The sequence below is a fragment of the Procambarus clarkii genome, chromosome 30 (genome assembly GCF_040958095.1).
Source record: "Procambarus clarkii isolate CNS0578487 chromosome 30, FALCON_Pclarkii_2.0, whole genome shotgun sequence".
In the NCBI taxonomy this organism is placed as follows: domain Eukaryota; kingdom Metazoa; phylum Arthropoda; class Malacostraca; order Decapoda; family Cambaridae; genus Procambarus; species Procambarus clarkii.
Window position 1 is genome coordinate 11,611,865 of NC_091179.1, and position 20,766 is coordinate 11,632,630.

A 20,766-nucleotide genomic window follows, 5' to 3' on the forward strand; every position below is an offset into this window, starting at 1 on the left:
GACAGGAAGCCTATTAGGCTCAACGAAGTCCCTCTAGGCCTACTGAGCCGCTACGCAATGCAACCCGCAACAGCTGTCAAACTCCCATGTATTTGTTTACTGCTAGAATAACAAGAGGCTTTAGGTGAAAGGAAACATTGGCCAAACGCTCCTGTTCTGCCACAGAAGTTGAACCTGGAACCTTTTGGGTGTTACTTAAGTGTAACTTAAGTGTCTTATATACATCAATGATCTGCCTAATGTCTCTAACATTCTGAAACCTATATTGTTTGCTATGATACTACCCTCATCTACTCTAACCCCAACCCACATACACTAAATAATGTTGTTGATAATGAACTAAAAAATGTCCACTTATGGATGTCAACCAACAAACTAACACTTAACATAGAAAAGACCTACTACATCTTATTTGGAAGCAAATCTACAAATGCAATTCAGCTTCAGATAGACAATGTAAACATTAGTAATAAAAATGATGGAAAGTTTCTTGGCCTATTCCTAGACAAGAGACTCAACGTCAGCACCCACATACAACACATAGCTAAGAAAGTCTCTAAAACAGTTGGTATACTTTCCAAAATCAGATATTATGTACCTAACTCTGCACTCATCTCTCTATATTATGCACTAATCTATCCCTATCTTAATTATGGTATCTGTGCATGGGGTTCAACCACTGCAAACCACCTCAAGTCCATCATCACCCAGCAAAAATCTGCTATCAGAATAATAACAAATTCTGCTTTCAGACAACACTCAGCCCCCTTGTTTAACTCCCTAAACATGCTAAGCATAATCTCACTCCACAAATTCTCTTGTGTCAACTACATTTACAAAACCCTGTTCTTAAATGCAAATCCTGCTCTGAAACTCTCCCTGGACAGATGTAATAGGACCCATTATCACCAGTTGTGACCGGACCGTGGTCGTATGCAGTCGCAGTGTTGGTGCTCTTGGCATCTGCTGCTTGGTGGGAGGTGGAGTATTGCCCCCCACTCTTCGTTTTTGCACATGGTGCTACAGGATATTGTGTATTTGTTCTCGATTGTTGACAGTGCCTTTGAGTGTCGAGGAAATGGCTGAGGCTGTATGCCTAAGTGGTAGTGAGGAGGACAGACAAGATGATAACAGACTGTTTGAAGTAGTAATGAACAGAAATAAACGCCGAAATATTAACAGACAGCGAGACAGTGAGAGTGAGGAAGAAATAACAAAGAGACCAAAAAATGAGACCCTACTCAGCAGGACTCAAGAGAAGCAATTTAACAGAAGGAAGAGGCTGTTGTTCCCTACAACATGCTAACTGAATTTCCACCAAAAGCTGGAGTGGACGGTACGTCTGGCTAAAGAGTGCTTGGAATATAAACCACTCTTCAAGGAGGGTCTTCATCGGCCCTACGTAACAGTTGGGACAGAAAATGCTGTGGAACGCCTCACGACGGTTGGTTTTGAGAATGTTGTGATGGTTACTCCAGAAGAAGGTATGTTGCACACAAAGATCATATTTTTAAGTTTCCAACTTATTTGGATCCTGACTGTCTTCTTCTCAACAATGATAATGTTGTATGGGCAAAGAGGAACAGTGTTCGTGGTGACAAACAAAGTCAGGTTGTTGCCTTGGTAAAGGGTGAAGCGCCGGAAAGAATTTTTGTGCAAGGACTAGGCTACAGGAAAGTTGCAAAATACATTGAGGAGCCCATACTATGCATGAAGTGTTCATGTTGGGGACATATGGCATGGAAATGCCAGTTTGACCCCAGGTGTTGGTATTGTGGTAAGAAACACGACTTGCGAGAGTGTAGAGTCAAGATTGAGAAAAGTGAAAACATCATCCCATTTTGTTGCAACTGTCGAGGCAGCCACAATGCTGGTTCCTATCTATGCCCCATGAAGCCTCATCTGAGAGAGACTAGGACGGGTCCTACAAGCAGGATAGATGTATCCTCGAAGGAAGGAAAGATCGTGCAACAAGAGCATGGACAAAACATCTGGAAGCCAACGACAGCCCCTATGAACAATGTGTGGGAGAAAGGAATGGAAATAATTAAGGCGAGCATAGGGAAAGTAGGTAATGCAGTGGAAAAACTGAAATCTTGTGAGGACAAGGTTCAGGACAATATGGTCAACTCTGAGGTTGGTAATCAAATGCTGGAATATCTAAGAAAACTAGACAAGAGGATTGAGGCATTGGAAAAGTTGGCTATGGAGGGTAGACGGGGGGAAGATGGTGGTGAAACAGGACATGTAATTGAAAGTAAAACAGGAAGTGAAATGGAAAGTGAAACGTGCGTAGAAGAAAGTAATGATGCGCATGACGTAACGATGATAGAGGAAGTCAGGAGAATACACTTTCTAGTACTGTACTGTAGTGTTAGCGGTGTTCAACTTCCTGTAGTGACAAATGTTGAAACAAAGGTTAAAGTAAAACGGTATACAGAAATAACAAAGAAAATAGATATGAATAATATTACCTTCGATGTTAGTAATAGTTGTGCAAGTGAGGAGAAAGAAAAAATATTACGGTGTTGGAAAGAAGTTTCTAAGGTACTCTCGTATCTCATGGAATGTGACGGACAGAGCAAAGGTAGTTTTATTATTAATCATGGATGAAAGTAGATTGAGAATATTATCTTAGAACGTTAATAGATTAAAAACTAGAGTGGTGGATGTACACTATTATACTCTTAGAGAGAATATTGACATAGTAGCACTCCAGGAAACTGGAGATAGGGATGGCAGCATTCTGAGGCTAAATGGCTATAGAGGTTTTCACTTATATGCTGATGGAGGAACTAGGGAGGTCTCATGTTATGTCAAAAGTACCATACCTGCCGAGATAACTGGAATCCCTCAAAGATATAGAGGTATTGAAAGTATTAGCTTGCGGATACAATTAAAAGACCGAGAGTTAAATTTCATTAATCTATACATCTCTGATAGCTCCCTTGATTTAAGATACTTGCCAGATTCCTTCTTTTCTGAAGATACACTTGTGGTAGGGGATTTTAATGCCAGACATCCAGCTTTAGGATCAAGGGGTAAAGCAAATAGGCATGGTTGCAAATGGTACCAGTTTTTGCACGAACATGAAGATGTTCAACTGCTGGGCGAGCCCTCTCCTACTCATCCGAGGGGAGGGAGATTAGATTATGCTTGTTTGATAAATGCTGAGGGCATAGAGGGGAATTGTCTTACTGTGGCTGAAATGCTAAGTGATCATTTTGCATTACAAATACAGCTTAAACTAGATAAAAAGCATGCCTGCCTTCAGAGGAAAAGGTTAAAGTTTAATGAGGGAGAATTAAGGGGTCTTGTTGGCCATATTAAGTCTTGGTATGATACTTATAAGCGAGTTTCGGCAGCAGCATTTTATGAAGATTTAATTAAGGAGGTAGATGTATTTAATGCAACATTGAACCGGAAAACATCTAGTATAAAAAAGCATCCCCCAGAAAAGAAAATTATACACATGACAATATGCTTAAGGGGTGGACATTAACAATGAGGAGAGCTCACAGGAATTGGAATAGGAATGGTAGGACTGAGGAAGGGAAGAATACTTTACTGGCAGTTGCTAGGCTGTGTGGGGAGAAGAGAAAGGAAATTAGGAGCAAGTATTGGCAGGAGTTTGCAGAGAAAGTTGGGAGTAATAGAAACTTGAAGGAAATCTGGCAAGACGTAAATAAAATAAGGGGTAAAAAGCGTAATTTTGTTGCACATCCTGACCCACAAGGAATTGCAAATGGTCTCGTAAATAAATGGGCGGAAGCTGCCAAACTTAGTTCATTACCCGCTGTAACGAGAGTGTCATTAGATTCTTGGAAAGATCTAAGAAAGGATTTTATACTTACAGCAGGTAACAGTGGTGATGTCACTTGCACAGGTATTACCAGAGAAGAACTAATAACGGCGATTAAAGTTGGGAAATCTACCGCCCCTGGGGAGGATGGAGTAACTTATGAAATACTTAATGAACTTGCCTTTATGACGAAAAGCCCACTGTTAGACCTCTTTAATATTAGTTATAAAGAGGGCAGTATTTCCAGTAAATGGAAAAAAGCTATGATCATCCCTATCCCTAAAGCCAATGGAGAGTACAGACCTGTGTCTTTAACCTCGTGTTTTTGTAAAATGATGGAGAGGATCATTTTAAATAGACTTTTATATATAATAGGTGATCAGCTGTCTAGTAATTTGTTCGGGTTCCTCAGAGGAAAAAGTACCTCTGATTGTATTATTAAATGTCTAGCTAATGAAAATTATTATTATAGAATTTTTATTGATTTACAAGGAGCTTTTGATAAAGCCAACAAAGAGGTTATTTTATATGAATTAGCTGGTCTTGGTGTTAAAGGGAGATTATTGCGCTGGATAGGGGATTATCTTTACGAAAGGAAGGCTCAGGTGTGGTATCAAGGTTGTATGTCAGGTGTGAGATCTTTTGAACTCGGCACACCTCAGGGAGGAGTGTTGAGTCCCACCCTGTTTAATGTACTAATGAATAAGATGGCATCTGAGAGATACTCAAATGGGGTAACTCTGATCATAAATGCCGATGATATTTTGCTTCAGGGCAAAGATATTTCAAAGGTTCAAACAGTGTTGGACAATTTTGGAAACCTGTGTCACCATATGGGACTGGTGGTTAATGAAAACAAAACTAAAATTGAATGTAGAAGTCGGAGGCCCATTATATTGAAAATAAACGGTAAAAATATAGAGAGTTAATATATATAAATATTTAGGCATATATGTTGGATATACCCATGAAAGTTTGGAAGCTGAGATGAACAGACTGTTGGGTCAATGTCGGAAGAGATTGCAACCTCTGAAGGCCTTGGCATGCTGTGGAAAGGGAGTGGGAGTCCCTGTGCTACGAATGATATACAGTACTGTACTTGAGTACTGTAAGATCTCTTATTGATTATGCTGCACCTGTCATTTCTTGTTTTGGTAGAGGTAGGATGGGCAAGTTGGAAAAGATACAAAATGAAGCCATGAGGATTATCTTAGGATGCCCAAGAAATGCTATGATTGAGATAATGAGGATGGAGTTGAATCTGCAGAGTATTGGGGATAGAATTGTAGAGATAAATGTAGCCTCTGCCATGAGATTAATGAGAGGTGGGGGAGCTAATGAATTAATCCTCTCGGTTCAAAAGGTGGGAAGTAATGAACAGTGTATGATGAAGAAGAGAGTATATATGAATAACTTATGTTCTAATGTTATAAAGTATGATGTTATTACAGAGTGTATTGCTGTGCTCAAGAGAAAATTCACACCATCATGGCAGGATTGTAATGTAGATGTAGTAATTACTCCCTTGCAAAAGAAAAAAAAGTATGTATGAAATAGGAGAGCTGAGGGCAACATATGATTGTATACTTAGAAAATTGCCTACAGAAAACACTCTACATGTATATTGTGATGGGTCAGTAGATAGGGATGGGAAGACAGGATCTGGTGTCTTGATCAGGGAGTACACTGACATTGGCACTGTAGATACTGTTATTGGATGCCGCTTAACTGACAATGTCTCTTCAATGCAGGCTGAACTCCAAGGTGTATTAGCAGGATTAGTCAAATGTGGTAAAAATGCTTGCTTCTTTATTGACAGCAGAGGAGCGTTAGAGTCTTTAAATAGCAGACGCCCAGTATACCAGAATATTGTGATAGTGTGTAGAAAGAATGTTAAGAAATTAGAAAAAACTGTGTATAAAGTAAGATTTATGTGGATCCCTTCACATGTGGGAATACTGTTGAATGAGGTAGTTGATGAGATAGTGAAGAGAGCCACAGAAAAAACTCTTGTTGATGTTGTATGCCAGATAACCTTGAAACAAATAAAAACAAGAATCAAGATGATCCAAGAGGGTGAAGAAATGATAAAGAGAATGGCAATGGTGGACAGTAGTAACACACTTAAGAATTATTCAGTAATATTTTATTTATTTATTTATTTATTTATTTATGCATATACAAGAATGTACATAAGGAATGTGAGGATACAATTATGGTAATTACAGTCTTGTAAAGCCACTAGCACGCGCAGCGTTTCGGGCAGAGTAAAGTTCGGGTAAAGGAAAGTCTACTTGGAAGGATTCAATTTACATGAGATTAAGATTAGGATACAAATATATCTGGCAATACAGTGTTGATGTCAGTGAAAAAGATAAGGAGTGTAAATTATGTAATATGCTGCACGCCCACACCTTAGAACATTATGTATTAGTGTCAACTTATTGATAACTATAGAAATAAGGAAATAAATAGTGTACCACATCAAATTGTTTGGATGTGTGATAATGGTATGATAGACAGTATACTTAGGAGCTACAAGAATTTTGCCCCAAGATTGTAACAATTTTATGCTGTGCTTACTATATTAATCTGCAATGTTAAATGGGATTATTGTAATGTTATTTGTCTATTTGTATTCACTGAATTTGTGCACCCCTTGAGGGACTTGAAGTAGAGGGGGTAGAAATAGCCTAAGCTACTCTATCCCTTTGAGGTGTATTTCTTTCTTATCTCAATAAATATACTTGAACTTGAACTTGAACCCATTATCACCACACCAGAAATAAATATCTCTTTGTTATCCCCAGAGTCAAACTTAATCTGTGTAAACACTCTATGCAAATAAAGGGACCCAGTCTATGGAACTCACTCCCTAATGAATTGAATAGCTGTCCAACTTTTGCGTCATTTAAAACCAAAACTAAAAAGTACCTAATTTCATCTTCATAGTTTTTTACCTTGTTGCTTTAAAATTGCACTGTATTGCTACCTAATCTCCCAATCTTTATGTACCCAATCCGAACATCTTTACCACTGTGATCATTGCTGTCTTCTTATATGAGCTATCAATCTGCTGTATGGTGCCTATTAATCTTGTTTAAATTACCAATCAAGCTGTCAATGTAATCAATCAGAGATTTAATATACCAATGTGTTTTACTATACTTACTAATCTCTCTCATCTCATTTTTTTCCTGCAATGCATCTGTTATCATTTTATTAATTCTGCTAGAATTTACCTACTTAAAATTATCTGTTAGATTAAGGACCTGCCCGAAACAATGCGCGTACTAGTGGCTTTACAAGATTGTAAATACTATGCTATGTATTCTCACAAACCTAATGTACCCTCTTGTATATAAATAAATAAATAAATAAAACCACCAGCTCTTTCTGGTATGGTCTGAGTTATCAACGACACAAGGACATAAACATTTGGGATAAAAACAGAGCCTTCATTGTTTGTTTTAGACTTATAGCAATCTTTGATCTTCTGATAGCTTATCTCTTAAACTGTTAATTGGAGTCTGCACTATAAAATAAACATTTTACATTTAAAGTCTACGGTTATTCAGTTACTACAGTATTTGCAACAATCATGCAACACAATGACACCTATTGCCTCGCTCTTTCTATAAAATAATAAAAATAATAATAATAAGACCTTATTAATCAGTGTATGGTACTCTCCAGTTGCTATCCCAAAACAACCGAATCGGGCGGTTAGGTTCCTGCATCGGGAAGCAGGTTTTCTGTGTTTGCATGCCTTTCTTTTATTCAGTTGTTAAAGTTTATATTGTGTTAATAGAGTTAATATTTCGGTTTTTATTTTGTCAGTATCAGGGTTAACGTTTATGCATGTTTTAAATTTTTATCTGACGGTCTTGCATCTTGCTGGGTTAGTGTTCGATCCCCGATAGTTCAAGTGGTTGGGCACTATTCCTTCACTTCGCACTAAAATTCCATCGTCTTTTATATAATAATAATAATAATAATAATAATAATAATAATAATAATAATAATAATAATAATAATAATAATAATAATAATAATAATAATAATAATATTATTATTATTATTATTATTATTATTATTATTATTATTATTATTAATACTGTTTATTTAGAAATTTAAATACATACATACAAAATGAGATACAAGTACATTAGTACATACAAAATGAGATACAAGAAGAATGTTGGATTTCTAGGTAGGGCAAGTATATATACTATGCCTAAAGCCAGAGCAGTCAGTTACAGCCCCGCTCCTGTGCCAGGTAAGTCCACTACTGGCTCACCATAGTCCGTGCTACTTGGAACTTTTTGTTCCCAGTAGCTGAATCTAAAACAACAACACCCACTAATACGCAGAGCGTTTCTGTCCCCACTTTCTTTCAAGTGACGTATAGTCATGCTTGCTTAACGCTTTCTCCTTATAATTATTTTGTGTGTGTGTGTGTGTGTGTGTGTGTGTGTGTGTGTGTGTGTGTGTGTGTGTGTGTGTGTGTGTGTGTGTGTGTGTGTGTGTACTCACCTAGTTGTACTCACCTAGTTGTGTTTGCGGGGGTTGAGCTCTGGCTCTTTGGTCCCGCCTCTCAACCGTCAATCAACAGGTGTACAGATTCCTGAGCCTATCGGGCTCTGTCATATCTACACTTGAAACTGTGTATGGAGTGAGCCTCCACCACATCACCCCCTAATGCATTCCATTTGTCAACCACTCTGTCACTAAAAAAACACACACTGTGTGTGTGTGTGTGTGTGTGTGTGTGTGTGTGTGTGTGTGTGTGTGTGTGTGTGTGTGTGTGTGTGTGTGTGTGTGTGTGTGTGTGCCGGTCGGCCGAGTGGACAGCACACTGGACTTGTGATCCTGTGGTCCTGGGTTCGATCCCAGGCGCCGGCGAGAAACAATGGGCAGTTTCTTTCACCCTATGCCCCTGTTACCTAGCAGTAAAATAGGTACCTGGGTGTTAGTCAGCTGTCACGGGCTGCTTCCTGGAGGCCTGGTCGAGGACCGGGCCGCGGGGACACTAAAGCCCCGAAATCATCTCAAGATAACCATCACGAAAATAAACACGTGATTAAAAATGTGACTGTCAGACCACGGAGGAAAATTGAAACAGGAATTTCCTTAAGTACTTTCGTATATTAATACATCTTCAGAAGGAGTATATATATATATATATATATATATATATATATATATATATATATATATATTTATATATTATATGTATATATAAATATAAATATATATATATATATATATATATATATATATATATATATATATATATATATATATATATATATATATATATATATATATAAATTCTTATCACATTGATTATCTGTCTTTATTGCTCTTGTAGAATCCTTGCAAGCTTGCGAGGCTGCATTGTTTGTTTACATACCTTTGCCATCAAGGGCAGGAGCTTGTGTTATGAGCGAGCACAGCAGGTATGTGCCGCAAGGCCTGTCTTCCCCACCCCGGGACAACCCCACCCCTCGTCCCTACGGCCCCACTTTCCACCTCATACAGAGCTACACTCCACCCCCTGGCAGAATTACACCCCGCACCATATGAAGCCATGAGCTCTTCCCCGCCCACCCCACCTCCCTTCTGACCGAGCCACATCCTATCCCTACAGCGTCACACCCTACCGTTACAGAGCCACACCCCATCCCTACAGTGCCACACCCTATCGTTACAGAGCCACACCCCATCCCTACAGCGCCACACCCTACCGTTACAGAATTCTGTTTAATTCATTTATTATGCACGCCATACCCATCTTGTGGGCGGTACTGGAAAGGGTTACAGAGGCACATAATGGGCTCAGGGACTGAACCCCCACAATTCATTTAGCTAAGAAAATTACAATCTCGGTGAACTAGTTACAAAATTCATAAAATAATATATATATATATATATATATATATATATATATATATATATATATATATATATATATATATATATATATATATATATATATATAGGAAGGGAGTACCACCTCTAGCTGGAAGAAGGGGGACCCATAGCCTCGGAGGAAACCACGCATAACGCATTAGAGGGAATGTTTAGATCCCCTCCAATACAGTTTCTGTGTGCTTTTCTCCTACCACCCCCTTCCTTGAATATTTTTTGTGCTTTATTATGCATTTGATGGTATATATATATATATATATATATATATATATATATATATATATATATTCCTTACTACTGATTTTTTTTTAAAGAAAAATGAAGTGGGGGGAATATTATACGGCAATTCGCAGACTTGGCACTTTCAATGGCACTGAAAGCACATTGTAGTAACACCGGGTGGAAAAAAAGGAATATTCAAATGGATGTTTTAGCTACATAAGAAAACTTATAACATTTTCTTGGTTGACATCTCAAAAATGCTACTGTTGATGTGCTTACAAAATAGAGCAATAAGCGGTTTATGTAGTATATTAATCGCTTTAATCACTTTTTGTGGTTGAATGCTCAACAATGCACCTCACTATATGTTGTCTAATAGATCTCTAAGCCTGTACATATGTTGGTTAGCCAGGTAAGGAAAGAGTGAGAGAGGGAAGGTGAGGAAGAAGGGATGTAATTTAAGAAGAAAAGGAAGTTTATTTATTTATTTATTTATTTATTTATTTATTTATTTATTTATTTATTTATATTCAAGAAGGTAATGGGTTGCGAGAGTACATACGTTAAGTGTTACATTCTTGCAAAGTCACTAACACGCAGAGTAGAGGTCGATGTTACAGCCTAGTGTATTGAGGGTCACCGCAGCGCAGCCTAGGACGTCATCATGAAACAGCTTCGGCTCTCATCAAATCACGTCATTGGATGTCATCACATCACAACCCCGGGCGTCATCACAACAAACCCTTCCTCCTCACCTCCAGGACGTCATCACAACACAGCCTCGGGCGTCATCATAAAACAACCTTGGGTAGACCAAAACAGAGCAGCAATGGCTGACGACACAACCTTTAGAGTCCTTCTGTAGGCCAGTCATCGTTCACACATCATCCAGTAGGGAGTTACATCAGAGAAGCGGTCTTGAGTCCATTCGTTTCTGGTAAGTAAAATATATACGTGCTATGGTATACTACGTATACGTGCTAAATATTTGTAAGTAAAATAATATATACTGTGATCAGAAACTATGACTTTCGTCCGCCTGATTGAGTTCAACTTCCCTTACAGAGTTATCTGAGTTTACCATTTAGTAACTAGGCTTCAACTGGGACAGGAAGCTGGCGGCTTTTAAAGGAAAACAATATAGGTTCCCTTTCCCTTCCCCCACCATTATTCCTGGTATATTATTCAGCTGAATTTTTAACTGAATTAACGTTTGGCTTTACCACTTCGGCAGACAGGCGATTCCATGGGTTTATTATCCTATGGGTGAAAGATCATCTCCTGATTTCTATCCCACATTGTGGCTTGTTGATCGGTTGCCCCCTGTAAACGTTACACTAGTTCTTTTTATCAAGTGTCTGAGTAATAATCGTCCATTCCAGTTGATTGTTACTTGTTCTATTCTGCATCATGTACTTTTCCAAACATGTCAGTCTTGAGCCGCAATGTTTTAAATTCCAATTTGGCTCAATACCTAGCTGGTCGCGATGGTGTCCTTGCTCTACATCGTTCTCGTGCTGGCTCACGGGATTGTAAGCAATGGACAGAATGATTTCGAGCTGCTGGAAGTCGTATCTTCTGGACAAATCGGCCCGCAGGAAGCTACGTCTTCTGGACAAGGGGAAGCTGCGAGTGACCGAGCGTTATTAAAAGACTTGGTTAACGTTCTCAAGAAATTCAACATTACGAATGGTAATAATACAAACACAGGGATTTATGGCTATACTTGCTTACACAACTAACACTGCTCTCTACAGCGCCTCTGCTGCGTCTGTTCCCAACAAAATATATTTGCAACTGAACCTCTCTTCTACCAATCGTTTCTTCTACCATACGTGTACCCTATTACCCATGTGCTCTGATGTGCTTGTCCTTCATTGCAGGCACATCAGAGGACATGCTGCTGTGCCTGCAGGGCTTCACATGTGTGTCATCTATTCCATGTCATCTCCTGCCGGTGTCTCCTGTTGCACATGTCTTCTACTGTACCGTTCACTACAACTACTGTACCGTAGTGCTCGTGTATTATAGAGGGCCTGTACCATAATGCGCCCATACACTGGACAGCCTAGCATTTATCACAGTTGTCCGTTAATGCATTTTCAAGTAGCCAAAATTATTTGTTAATAGCTTAATCTTTACTCGATCCTTTGTTTGATAAAATTAGAAAATATCCTTAACGAATTGACTCATTTTTTTTGGCAGTCTCTATTTACTATTCTAAACAACAAAATCTTTACATTTCTCTTTGATTTGTGACATAATTCGTTGCACAAAATGTTTCATCGTGCAGTTGTTTAAGAGTTAGGCAACTTTTGCGGGTTGCATCCTGGGATAGGCTCTGTAGAAGAAGATGCCTAAGAACACCTTGGTGTGCCTTTTTTTTTTTACTAAGTACAGGTTTCCTGTCCCTGACAACGAGAATTCAAAATGTTATGAGGGATAAGAACTGAACTTAATTGAACCCCCTCAACGTTCACGATAGCTGCTATGTATTGTTGCAGATCGTCGTTGCCCTTTCCCTTTTACTCAAGTACTAGACAGCTGCTACTACTTGAGTGAGGTATCCCTCACATGGAAGGATGCTCGGAGATACTGCCAAGGAATGGATGGTGACCTGGCCACTCCCAAGCACCTCTACGCCCTCAAATCCTTCATTTTTAAAGCACGAGGTTTGTACAACAACAGCAATATTTGTGTTTTTTCTTTATATAAACGTAACGTAAACGTAAACATGAATCAACGTACAGTTGATTCATGACGCAGTTGAGTATTTGTTGGTATAACGCAGAAATAATTAGAAGAATTATTTACAGATATAATAGGGTAATACTTATAAATCATGTGAAGCCAATTAATATTTTTGACTTAGGAGATTTAGAAAATAATGTACATTTTTTATGACATATTCAGACCTGCTGTTTTTGTTTTTTTTGCAACAATACAAACAGTATTTTATATTATGATTGCTAAAATGATTTAGCAAATGTTTTATAGTTTTAAGCGATATTTAAAAACAAGTTTTTAGCAAGAGTACATATATAATTAATGTAAACAATAATAGGGAAACACAAGTTGATATGAAGGGTGAGGAAATGTGAGTAAAATTGGTTACATAAAACTAATTGAATATTTCTTAGTTTATTAGCTGAGAGAAGTACAATTTTCAGTCTCATCTGGGAGGTTATTCCACAGTTTAGGACCCCCAATTTGCAAGGCATATTGGGGGACAATATGCAAAGCAAGGTGCTTTGGTTCAGTAGTACTCTTGGACTACTCAGATACATATTTATTTCTCGTGTGGTACCAACTGCCCATGGGTTCTGTCTCAGCCCTCTGGAAAGGGATTATGGACTAGATTTGCATCGCAGTTCAGAGTTTTATTGATATAGAGCACACTTGAGTGGGTGGGTGTGTGTACAGTGACTTGATATTTAACATATTCGAAATGATTTCAGTAAGGGTGCTGAGTGCTGTCTAGGACTGAAGTTAGTTATTGTTCTAATTGCTGATTTATGTTCAGAAATTCAGGGTCGAAATTAATTTTGGGTTGTGAGTCCCCAGGCACAGATACCATAGGTGAAATGGATGGGTGAATAATATAATGTTACCAAAGGATGAGCGAGGTACGTAGTATCTAATTTTAGAGAGTATCTAATAATTGTAGTATCTAATTGTATCTAATTTAATTTTATCTTAAAACTACTGTTTTAAAAACTTTGGTTATATTGTGTATATGGCAATTGAAATTCAGTCTGCTGGCAATGTGAACACCGAGGAATTTCCCATCTACTCTGCTCTCAATTTGGGTATTGTTAATTCTTAGTTTAATTTAATTGGTGGACTTGTTTCCAAACCATTTGTAAAACTTTTTTTTCAGTTATGTGTGACATTGTTAGTAGTCAACCACAGATGGATTTGTTTTTAGTTCAGTATTCACAATGACATTAGAATAAGTACTCACCAAGTTGCTTGCAGGGGTTGAGCTTCGGCTCTTTGGGTCCCTGATAGTCCCTGGGGTCCCTGGGGTCCTTGGGGTCGCTGGATAAATGGGTTATCAATAGGGAAAATGAAGCCTGGGTCATCAGCAAATAGAATTGGCTTAAATGGGGTGTTGAATGGGGTTTGGAAGGTTACTGAACCTATGGATGTAGTTGTGAACCAACCACTGGCCTCCCCGGGGAACAACCAGTGTTAACTGGTAGTGTGGGAGGAGTAGCGTTGTTCAGAGAAAAATATACTGGCACCATAACATTGCAGTTTGAGAAGGAAGGTTATTGTGATCAACAGCCTTACGTATATCAACAAATCAACCTAACAGATACTCATTTTTCTAGAGCTGTATGTCAGTAACACACTTACTTGTTCCAGTATCAAGACCTTCGGCAGTTTCTTTGCTTGCTATGTTGATAAGGGTCCATATATATGTGTGTGGGGGAATGGATTTGTTTTCAGGCACTTGATTGTGACTTATTCTCAGTATATTCAATCTCATCAGCTGCCCGGGTACTTGTGGATCGTCTCTACCGACGAAGATGTTTTGCATGTGCTTGCAGAGGTAAACAAAATACTGTACTGTTTAGTTAAAATTAAATGTTACACAGTTTGACTGACTTTGTTGTTGTCATCTCTATATAATTATTATCGTAATAACGTAATCGAATTCAATTTTCTATCTCAATACTCTTACCCAAAGGCATATATATATATTTGTAAATATGTTTAAATTCATTACAAAATATTGAATAGTAATATTTAAAAATTAAACTGTGTGGTATGTGGAATTTTGCAATTTTATGGATAATTTCGGAACCCATTTTGGTAAATTTAAAGTGAGCAAAATATATTATTTAAATTTCATATTATATTTTACATTTCTACAACGTAATTGTGAAGAACAGATAACAAGAATGGGCAATAGAAGCCATAACTCGTCATCTATCTTCATAATTCTAAAAAAATATATATACATGGCTACCGAATATTACCATAATTGATTTTGAATAACGACCCCTAAAGTTGATGGGGTCGTTTAGCTGATATATATAGGTGATCGCATCCTATATATCTTGGAGAACCCCAAACAAGTGACCTGTAAAAATTGATCCAAATGCGGAGATTAAGGCAAATGCCCAATTAAAACCGTGTTTAGTCACAGTTCAATTCTCTCATAATTATTTCGCTTACTCTTCACTTTAAACAATGAATAAAATATAGCTGATATTTTGTTCGCGGTGACTTGTTATTATCAGACAGGTTATTTAAGACTTTACTAGTGGTATAAAATAATAATAAAAAAGTAAGATGATCATTCATGCAGAGAAGCAGTCACAACAACGTAGTGAAACAAATACCCCAACCCACACATATGGAAGGAAACTGAACGCTCGGTCACACCTCCCCATACGTCAGGTTGCGAGCAGCCGCGTCTAACAGCCTGGTTGATCAGTCCAGCAACCAGGAGGCCTGGTCGACGACCGGGCCGCGGGGACACTAAGCCCCGGAAGCACCTCAAGGTAGCCTCAAGGTAGCCTCCCCGGCCAGGATACGAACCCAGGCCAAAGCGCAGGGTCTTACCACTGCGCCACGGGGATTGCTAAACTGTACTCACGACTCACAAATTAAGGATCCCGGGTTCGACTCCCGGGCGGGACGGAACTGGTTGGGCGTGTTTACTTCCACTTAATGCCTCTGTTCACCTGGCATTACATAGATATCCGGGAGTTAGGCAACTGTTGCTGGGTTGCATCCTGGGAGAGGGTCAGTAGTTCGTCCATGGAAAACGGAGGGAGGTTACAGGTGGCTTCCTGTCCCCAACAGAACGAATTATTAATTGTTGTTAAAAGACACGATATGGTACGACTTGATAAGGGAAGGGAGGGAAGGGAAGGGAAGGAAGGGGAGGGAAGGGAAGGAAGGGGAGGCGGAGTTCGAAACGTCTTCATTTTTATTGAATTTCTTATGGATGGGTTTGGGTTGTTGTTGTTGTTTTAGATTTAACTACTCAGAACGAAGTGTCCAAGTAGCACGGGCTATGGTGAGCCCGTAAATGGGTTTGGGTTATTTAGGCTCGTCTTCATTCGGCTGCACGACACCGTCAAGTTCAAGTATGTTTATTGAGACAAGAAAGAAATACTTCTCAAAGGGATAGAGTAGCTTAGGCTATTTCTACCCCCCCCCCCCCACCCCTGCACGACACCTTGTCCGGAACTTAGGCTGGTGACATGTATATTGGTCAGTCGGTTCATGTAGAAATTAGATATCATTAGATATCATCTAAGTAATTTAAGATGCAACCCACAGCCGCTGCTTAACTCCTAGGGGTTACTAAGAGTTAAGGTTAGTTAGTGCTAGCTGAATAGGCGCATCAGATGAAAGGAAAGGTGGCCAAAACCGTTCCGTTTGAGCACGAGAATTAAGCCGACATACCCGTCCTCTTACAAATTACGTCGTTTTTCGCTCGTATGCGCTACGGTCAAAAATCGACGTAATTGAAAATGGAAATTTATTTTCCAATTAAATTTTGGACTTTTTATTTCAAAAACAGCAAGTTACGGGTCCTCTGGTAGGTTAGGTGGGCAGGAGTTCTCCTAAGGTTTCAAAACGTCATGAAAACCGTTAATTGAACTTACGTACGTAAATACGTACGTTTGCCCAAATCAAATATGTATATTATTTGACCAAAAGAATTGTGTCCGCCTTATTTGTGTGTGTGTGTGTGTTTGTGTGTGTATTCACCTAGTTGTGTTTGCGGGGGTTGAGCTTTGCTCTTTCGGCCCGCCTCTCAACTGTCAATCAACTGTTTACTAACTACTTTTTTCCCCACACACCATACACCCCCCCCAGGAAGCAGCCCATGACAGCTGACTAACTCCCAGGTACCTATTTACTGCTAGGTAACAGGGGCATTCAGGGTGAAAGAAACTTTGCCCATTTGTTTCTGCCTCGTGCGCGTCACAGAATTACGAATTCTGCGCGCTATTCATCAGGCTACGAGGCCCTCTTGGTGTGTGTGTGTGTGTACTCACTTAGGTGTGCTTGCGGGGGTTGAGCTCTGGCTCTTTGGTCCCGCCTCTCAACTGTCAATCAACAGGTGTACAGGTTCCTGAGCCTATTGGGCTCTATCATATCTACACTTGAAACTGTGTATGGAATCAGCCTCCACCACATCACTTCCTAATGCATTCCATTTGTCAACCACTCTGACACTAAAAAAGTTCTGTGTGTGTGTGTGTGTGTGTGTGTGTGTGTGTGTGTGTGTGTGTGTGTGTGTGTGTGTGTGTGTGTGTGTGTGTGTGTGTGTGTGTGTGTGTGTGTGTGAGAGAGGCTGTATGCGTGCGACTGTGCAGAAACTTCCCAGCACTGATCAACATTCCCTCTCGTGTCCCCGAAGACTACTACTCGACGCCTGGCGTGTTCCTGGGCGGCGTGAAGAACGGTCAACACAGCTGGCACTGGCTGGACGGCCGGCCCATCGAGGACGGCTACTGGTACCACAACGAACCCAACAACTACTACGGCCGGGAGCAGTGCGTGGAGATGCGCCTCCAGTGGCACCCGACTCTCAACGACGAGGATTGCATGAAGTCTCAGGAGTTTGTGTGTCAGTTTCACCTGCCCGAGTGAGAGGGATAGTTGGTGGTTGGCGTGGTGTGTGGGCTAGAATTATTTGTTACGGGTTATTCCTGCCCGTGCCACCTCTTGGGAGGGTGGCTTCATCGTCATCAGTCATCAAGCGAAGTGCTCCCTGAGATGAGGCTTGAGTTAGTTACTAGTATTTACGCATTGCCATACTCACGCTTTATCCGTGTTCATTCATTCTCTCTCTCTCTCTCTCTCTCTCTCTCTCTCTCTCTCTCTCTCTCTCTCTCTCTCTCTCTCTCTCTCTCTCTCTCTCTCTCTCTCTCTCTCTCTCTCTCTCTATATCTCATAGACACTGTCAATAAGACTCCAATACAGCTGTGACTGTACCTTTCTCACCACACCTGTGGATTCTTACTCAGAGCATTTGTAATATTTCCACAAATAAACTCTATTTAATTAAGTTGCAGATGTGTATTATTTACCTCAAGAACATGTCCCTGTAACAGGTGAGAGCCACAGTTAGAGTGAGAGCGAACATAACTCAGCTCTGCCAATTGTAGCGATAATAACTTTTTAATTTAAATATAATAAAAACTGATAATTTTCGCCTTTGTGATGACATTTTAATGAGAATAAAGATATAGAATCCCTCACATAGAAGTCTCCTAGAGCGGGATATAGGGTCCATGTCCATATCAAGCCCGTTTTCTAAGTAAAAATTATAATATTGAATAAATTATTGGGCGATCCAACAAATGTCTAAAAAGTGGGTGATGAGAAGAGAGTTCCCAGATAGAGAAAGCACATATGTGTATATAGAAATGGTGTCAGAACAGTTACTTGGGAGGGATAGGCTGGGGGGGAGTAGTTCGATTAAGACTCTTAGTGCTCTAATCGTTTTTGCGCTATGGCTCACAGGCTGTGCATGGGGGTGCACAATAAACTACCGTTCACAGGATGAATATGGGATGTTCAGACCTTTCATGTCTGGTTTGCAGTGATGTTATGACTGAGGATTGATTGATTGATAAAGATTAAGCCACCCAAGAGGTGGCACGGGCATGAATAGCCCGTAAAGGACTGCGGCCCTTCAACCGCAAATATAAACTGACCTCCCATCAGGATGCAACCGCTCCTGTACCAGGTAAGTCCACTACGGGCTCTCCATAGCCCGTGCTACTTGGAACTTGTTTCGAGGAGCTGAATCTATAACAACAATAACATCCTTTTCCTTTTTACGGGCTATTCATGCCCGTGCCACCTCTTGGGTGGCTTAATCTTTATCAATCTATCAATCAGGATGCATCCTGCAACAGTTGTCTAACTCGCGGTGACTTATTTTACTGCAATGTCAACAGTAGCATTAGGTGAAAGGAAACGTGCCCAACCGTTTTTGCATTGCCCAGGGATTGAACCCCGGATTCCTCGGTTATGAGCAAAGGACGTAGACCACTGTGCGTCAATTCGACGCTAAATACCTTCTGACGACAAAGTAACTTACATTTATTATGAATACCGCACGCCAACATTTTTCCCTCCTTTCATAATTATGATAAAGAAAAGTGAAAATTATATTGAGGCCTAACATAGAGATCTACATGAACTCCACAACTATTTCTGGAGTTAATATCGATAAATGACCTTGCATGAGTTCGATATTATTAAGACCTTGCATGTGGGGCATAACAATCCACGTCACAACCACAAATTAACAACATTACCTTGCAAAATCCAAAGATTAACAACATTACCTTGCAATCAAAAAGATTGATGAAGATAAACCAGCAGGGACAAGAAACCGGAGCTGCAGTTAAAGCAGGAAACTGTAAATAGTTGTAGACTCTCAAATGGGCGTTCAACTTTACAGAGTCGGGTACGCACTAGGGGACACAGGTGGAAATTGAGTGCCCAAATGAGCCATAGAGACGTTAGAAAGAATTTTTTTCAGTGTCAGAGTATAGTAGACAAATGGAATGCATTAGGAAGTGATGTGGTGGAGGCTGACTCCATACACAGCTTCAAGTGAGCCCAATATGATAGAGCCCAATAGGCTCAGGAATCGTACACCTATTGATTGACAGTTGAGAGGCGGGACCAAAGAGCCAGAGCTCAACCCCAGCAAACACAATTAGGTGAGTACAGATTCGAGAAGTGCCATTGAAACCTTGCAACAAGAACACATACGTGATAACATCCATCTCATCACAAATGTTATATAATTAATGCAAACACTCAAACGTCAAGGCCGTCGGGTACTTATCAACTGGGCGCCAAGTTATGTGGGAATAATAGGAAATGACTTTGCAGACAAAGCTGCAAAACTGGTAACTAAGAGAAGAAATGTAGACATTTACATCTCACAGATTGAGAAAATAATTAGAAACAGAGCAATACAAAAGATGTACAGTGACCACTGGAACATTATCTAACACATGCAGGCGATGAGTCACAATAACGTGGCTAATGTAAGTTGACCAGACCACACACTAGAAGGTGAAGGGACGACGACGTTTCGGTCCGTCCTGGACCATTCTCAAGTCGATTGTCGACTTGAGAATAGTCCAGGACGGACCGAAACGTCGTCGCCCCTTCACCTTCTAGTGTGAAGTATTCTCAAGTCGATTGTCGACTTGAGAATGGTCCAGGACGGACCGAAACGTCGTCGTCCCTTCACCTTCTAGTGTGTGGTCCGGTCAAATGATCTAACACAGTGCACAGTTACAAACCCAATAAAATTTCAACTCAGATTCAAAAGAGCAGAAGTTGTTAAACACATGGGACAAAATCTTACTGAAGCGACCATACGAGTCATAAATACTCACACTCCGCCCATATAAAGCAGAAACAAACAACACTTAGTGATCAGTTCTATTCACACGCAGGGTGCAGTCGCGCCTCCACAGATCTCCAGTTTCAGCTCTTGATACTGGTAATGGCTCAAAAGGGCCACCACTTACGGGCTATTCATGCCTGTGCCACCTTTTGGGTGGCTTAATCTTCATCATCATCATCATCAACACTTAGTGGGCCAACCAGAGGCCCGCACAGGAATATCCCTGCAAAAAAAAAAATCAAGAAAAGGACCTTAGAGTCAGGATCCATCCTTCACTGAAAGTTGCCCAACAAATGGGAGCGGTGGTAAAAAAAAAAGCTAACCAAACCCTATAGGAATAATCAAGCGTACCTTTGACTTTAAGAACAAGAAGGGAGTTATTCTCGTGCGC

The 20,766-nt window shown here is 40.0% G+C and overlaps 2 protein-coding genes across 3 annotated transcripts in view; one reads left to right on the top strand and one right to left on the bottom strand.

Annotated features, from left to right (window-relative positions):
• LOC123765516 (acyl-CoA dehydrogenase family member 11) overlaps positions 1-7,535 on the bottom strand; it is a 35,745-nt gene extending 28,210 nt beyond the window's left edge. Inside the window, exon 1 of the mRNA XM_045754153.2 lies at positions 7,470-7,535. The gene's annotated coding sequence lies outside the window, so the exon portion shown is untranslated. The remainder of the gene's footprint in view (positions 1-7,469) is intronic.
• A 3,200-nt stretch (positions 7,536-10,735) lies between these two features.
• LOC123765624 (C-type lectin lectoxin-Phi1) lies at positions 10,736-18,008 on the top strand. 2 transcript variants are annotated; one of them, XM_045754298.2, is made up of 5 exons: positions 10,736-10,895; positions 11,437-11,650; positions 12,463-12,630; positions 14,457-14,516; positions 17,352-18,008. In XM_045754298.2, exons 2-5 carry the CDS (start codon positions 11,446-11,448, stop codon positions 17,582-17,584), a joined length of 666 nt encoding a protein of 221 aa, XP_045610254.1. In that variant the 5' UTR covers positions 10,736-10,895; positions 11,437-11,445; the 3' UTR covers positions 17,585-18,008. The 2 variants fall into 2 exon arrangements, with proteins under 2 accessions (XP_045610254.1, XP_045610256.1); XM_045754300.2 differs by lacking the exon at positions 14,457-14,516.
• The last annotated feature ends 2,758 nt before the right edge of the window (positions 18,009-20,766 follow it).

Bases quoted from the DNA above. Each gene is read 5' to 3' on its own strand.
- LOC123765624 (XM_045754298.2), top strand. From the start codon at position 11,446: ATGGTGTCCTTGCTCTACATCGTTCTCGTGCTGGCTCACGGGATTGTA. The intron at 11,651-12,462 runs GTAATAATACAA...GTATTGTTGCAG, and splicing joins GAAATTCAACATTACGAATG to ATCGTCGTTGCCCTTTCCCT. The intron at 12,631-14,456 runs GTTTGTACAACA...CAATCTCATCAG, and splicing joins CTTCATTTTTAAAGCACGAG to CTGCCCGGGTACTTGTGGAT.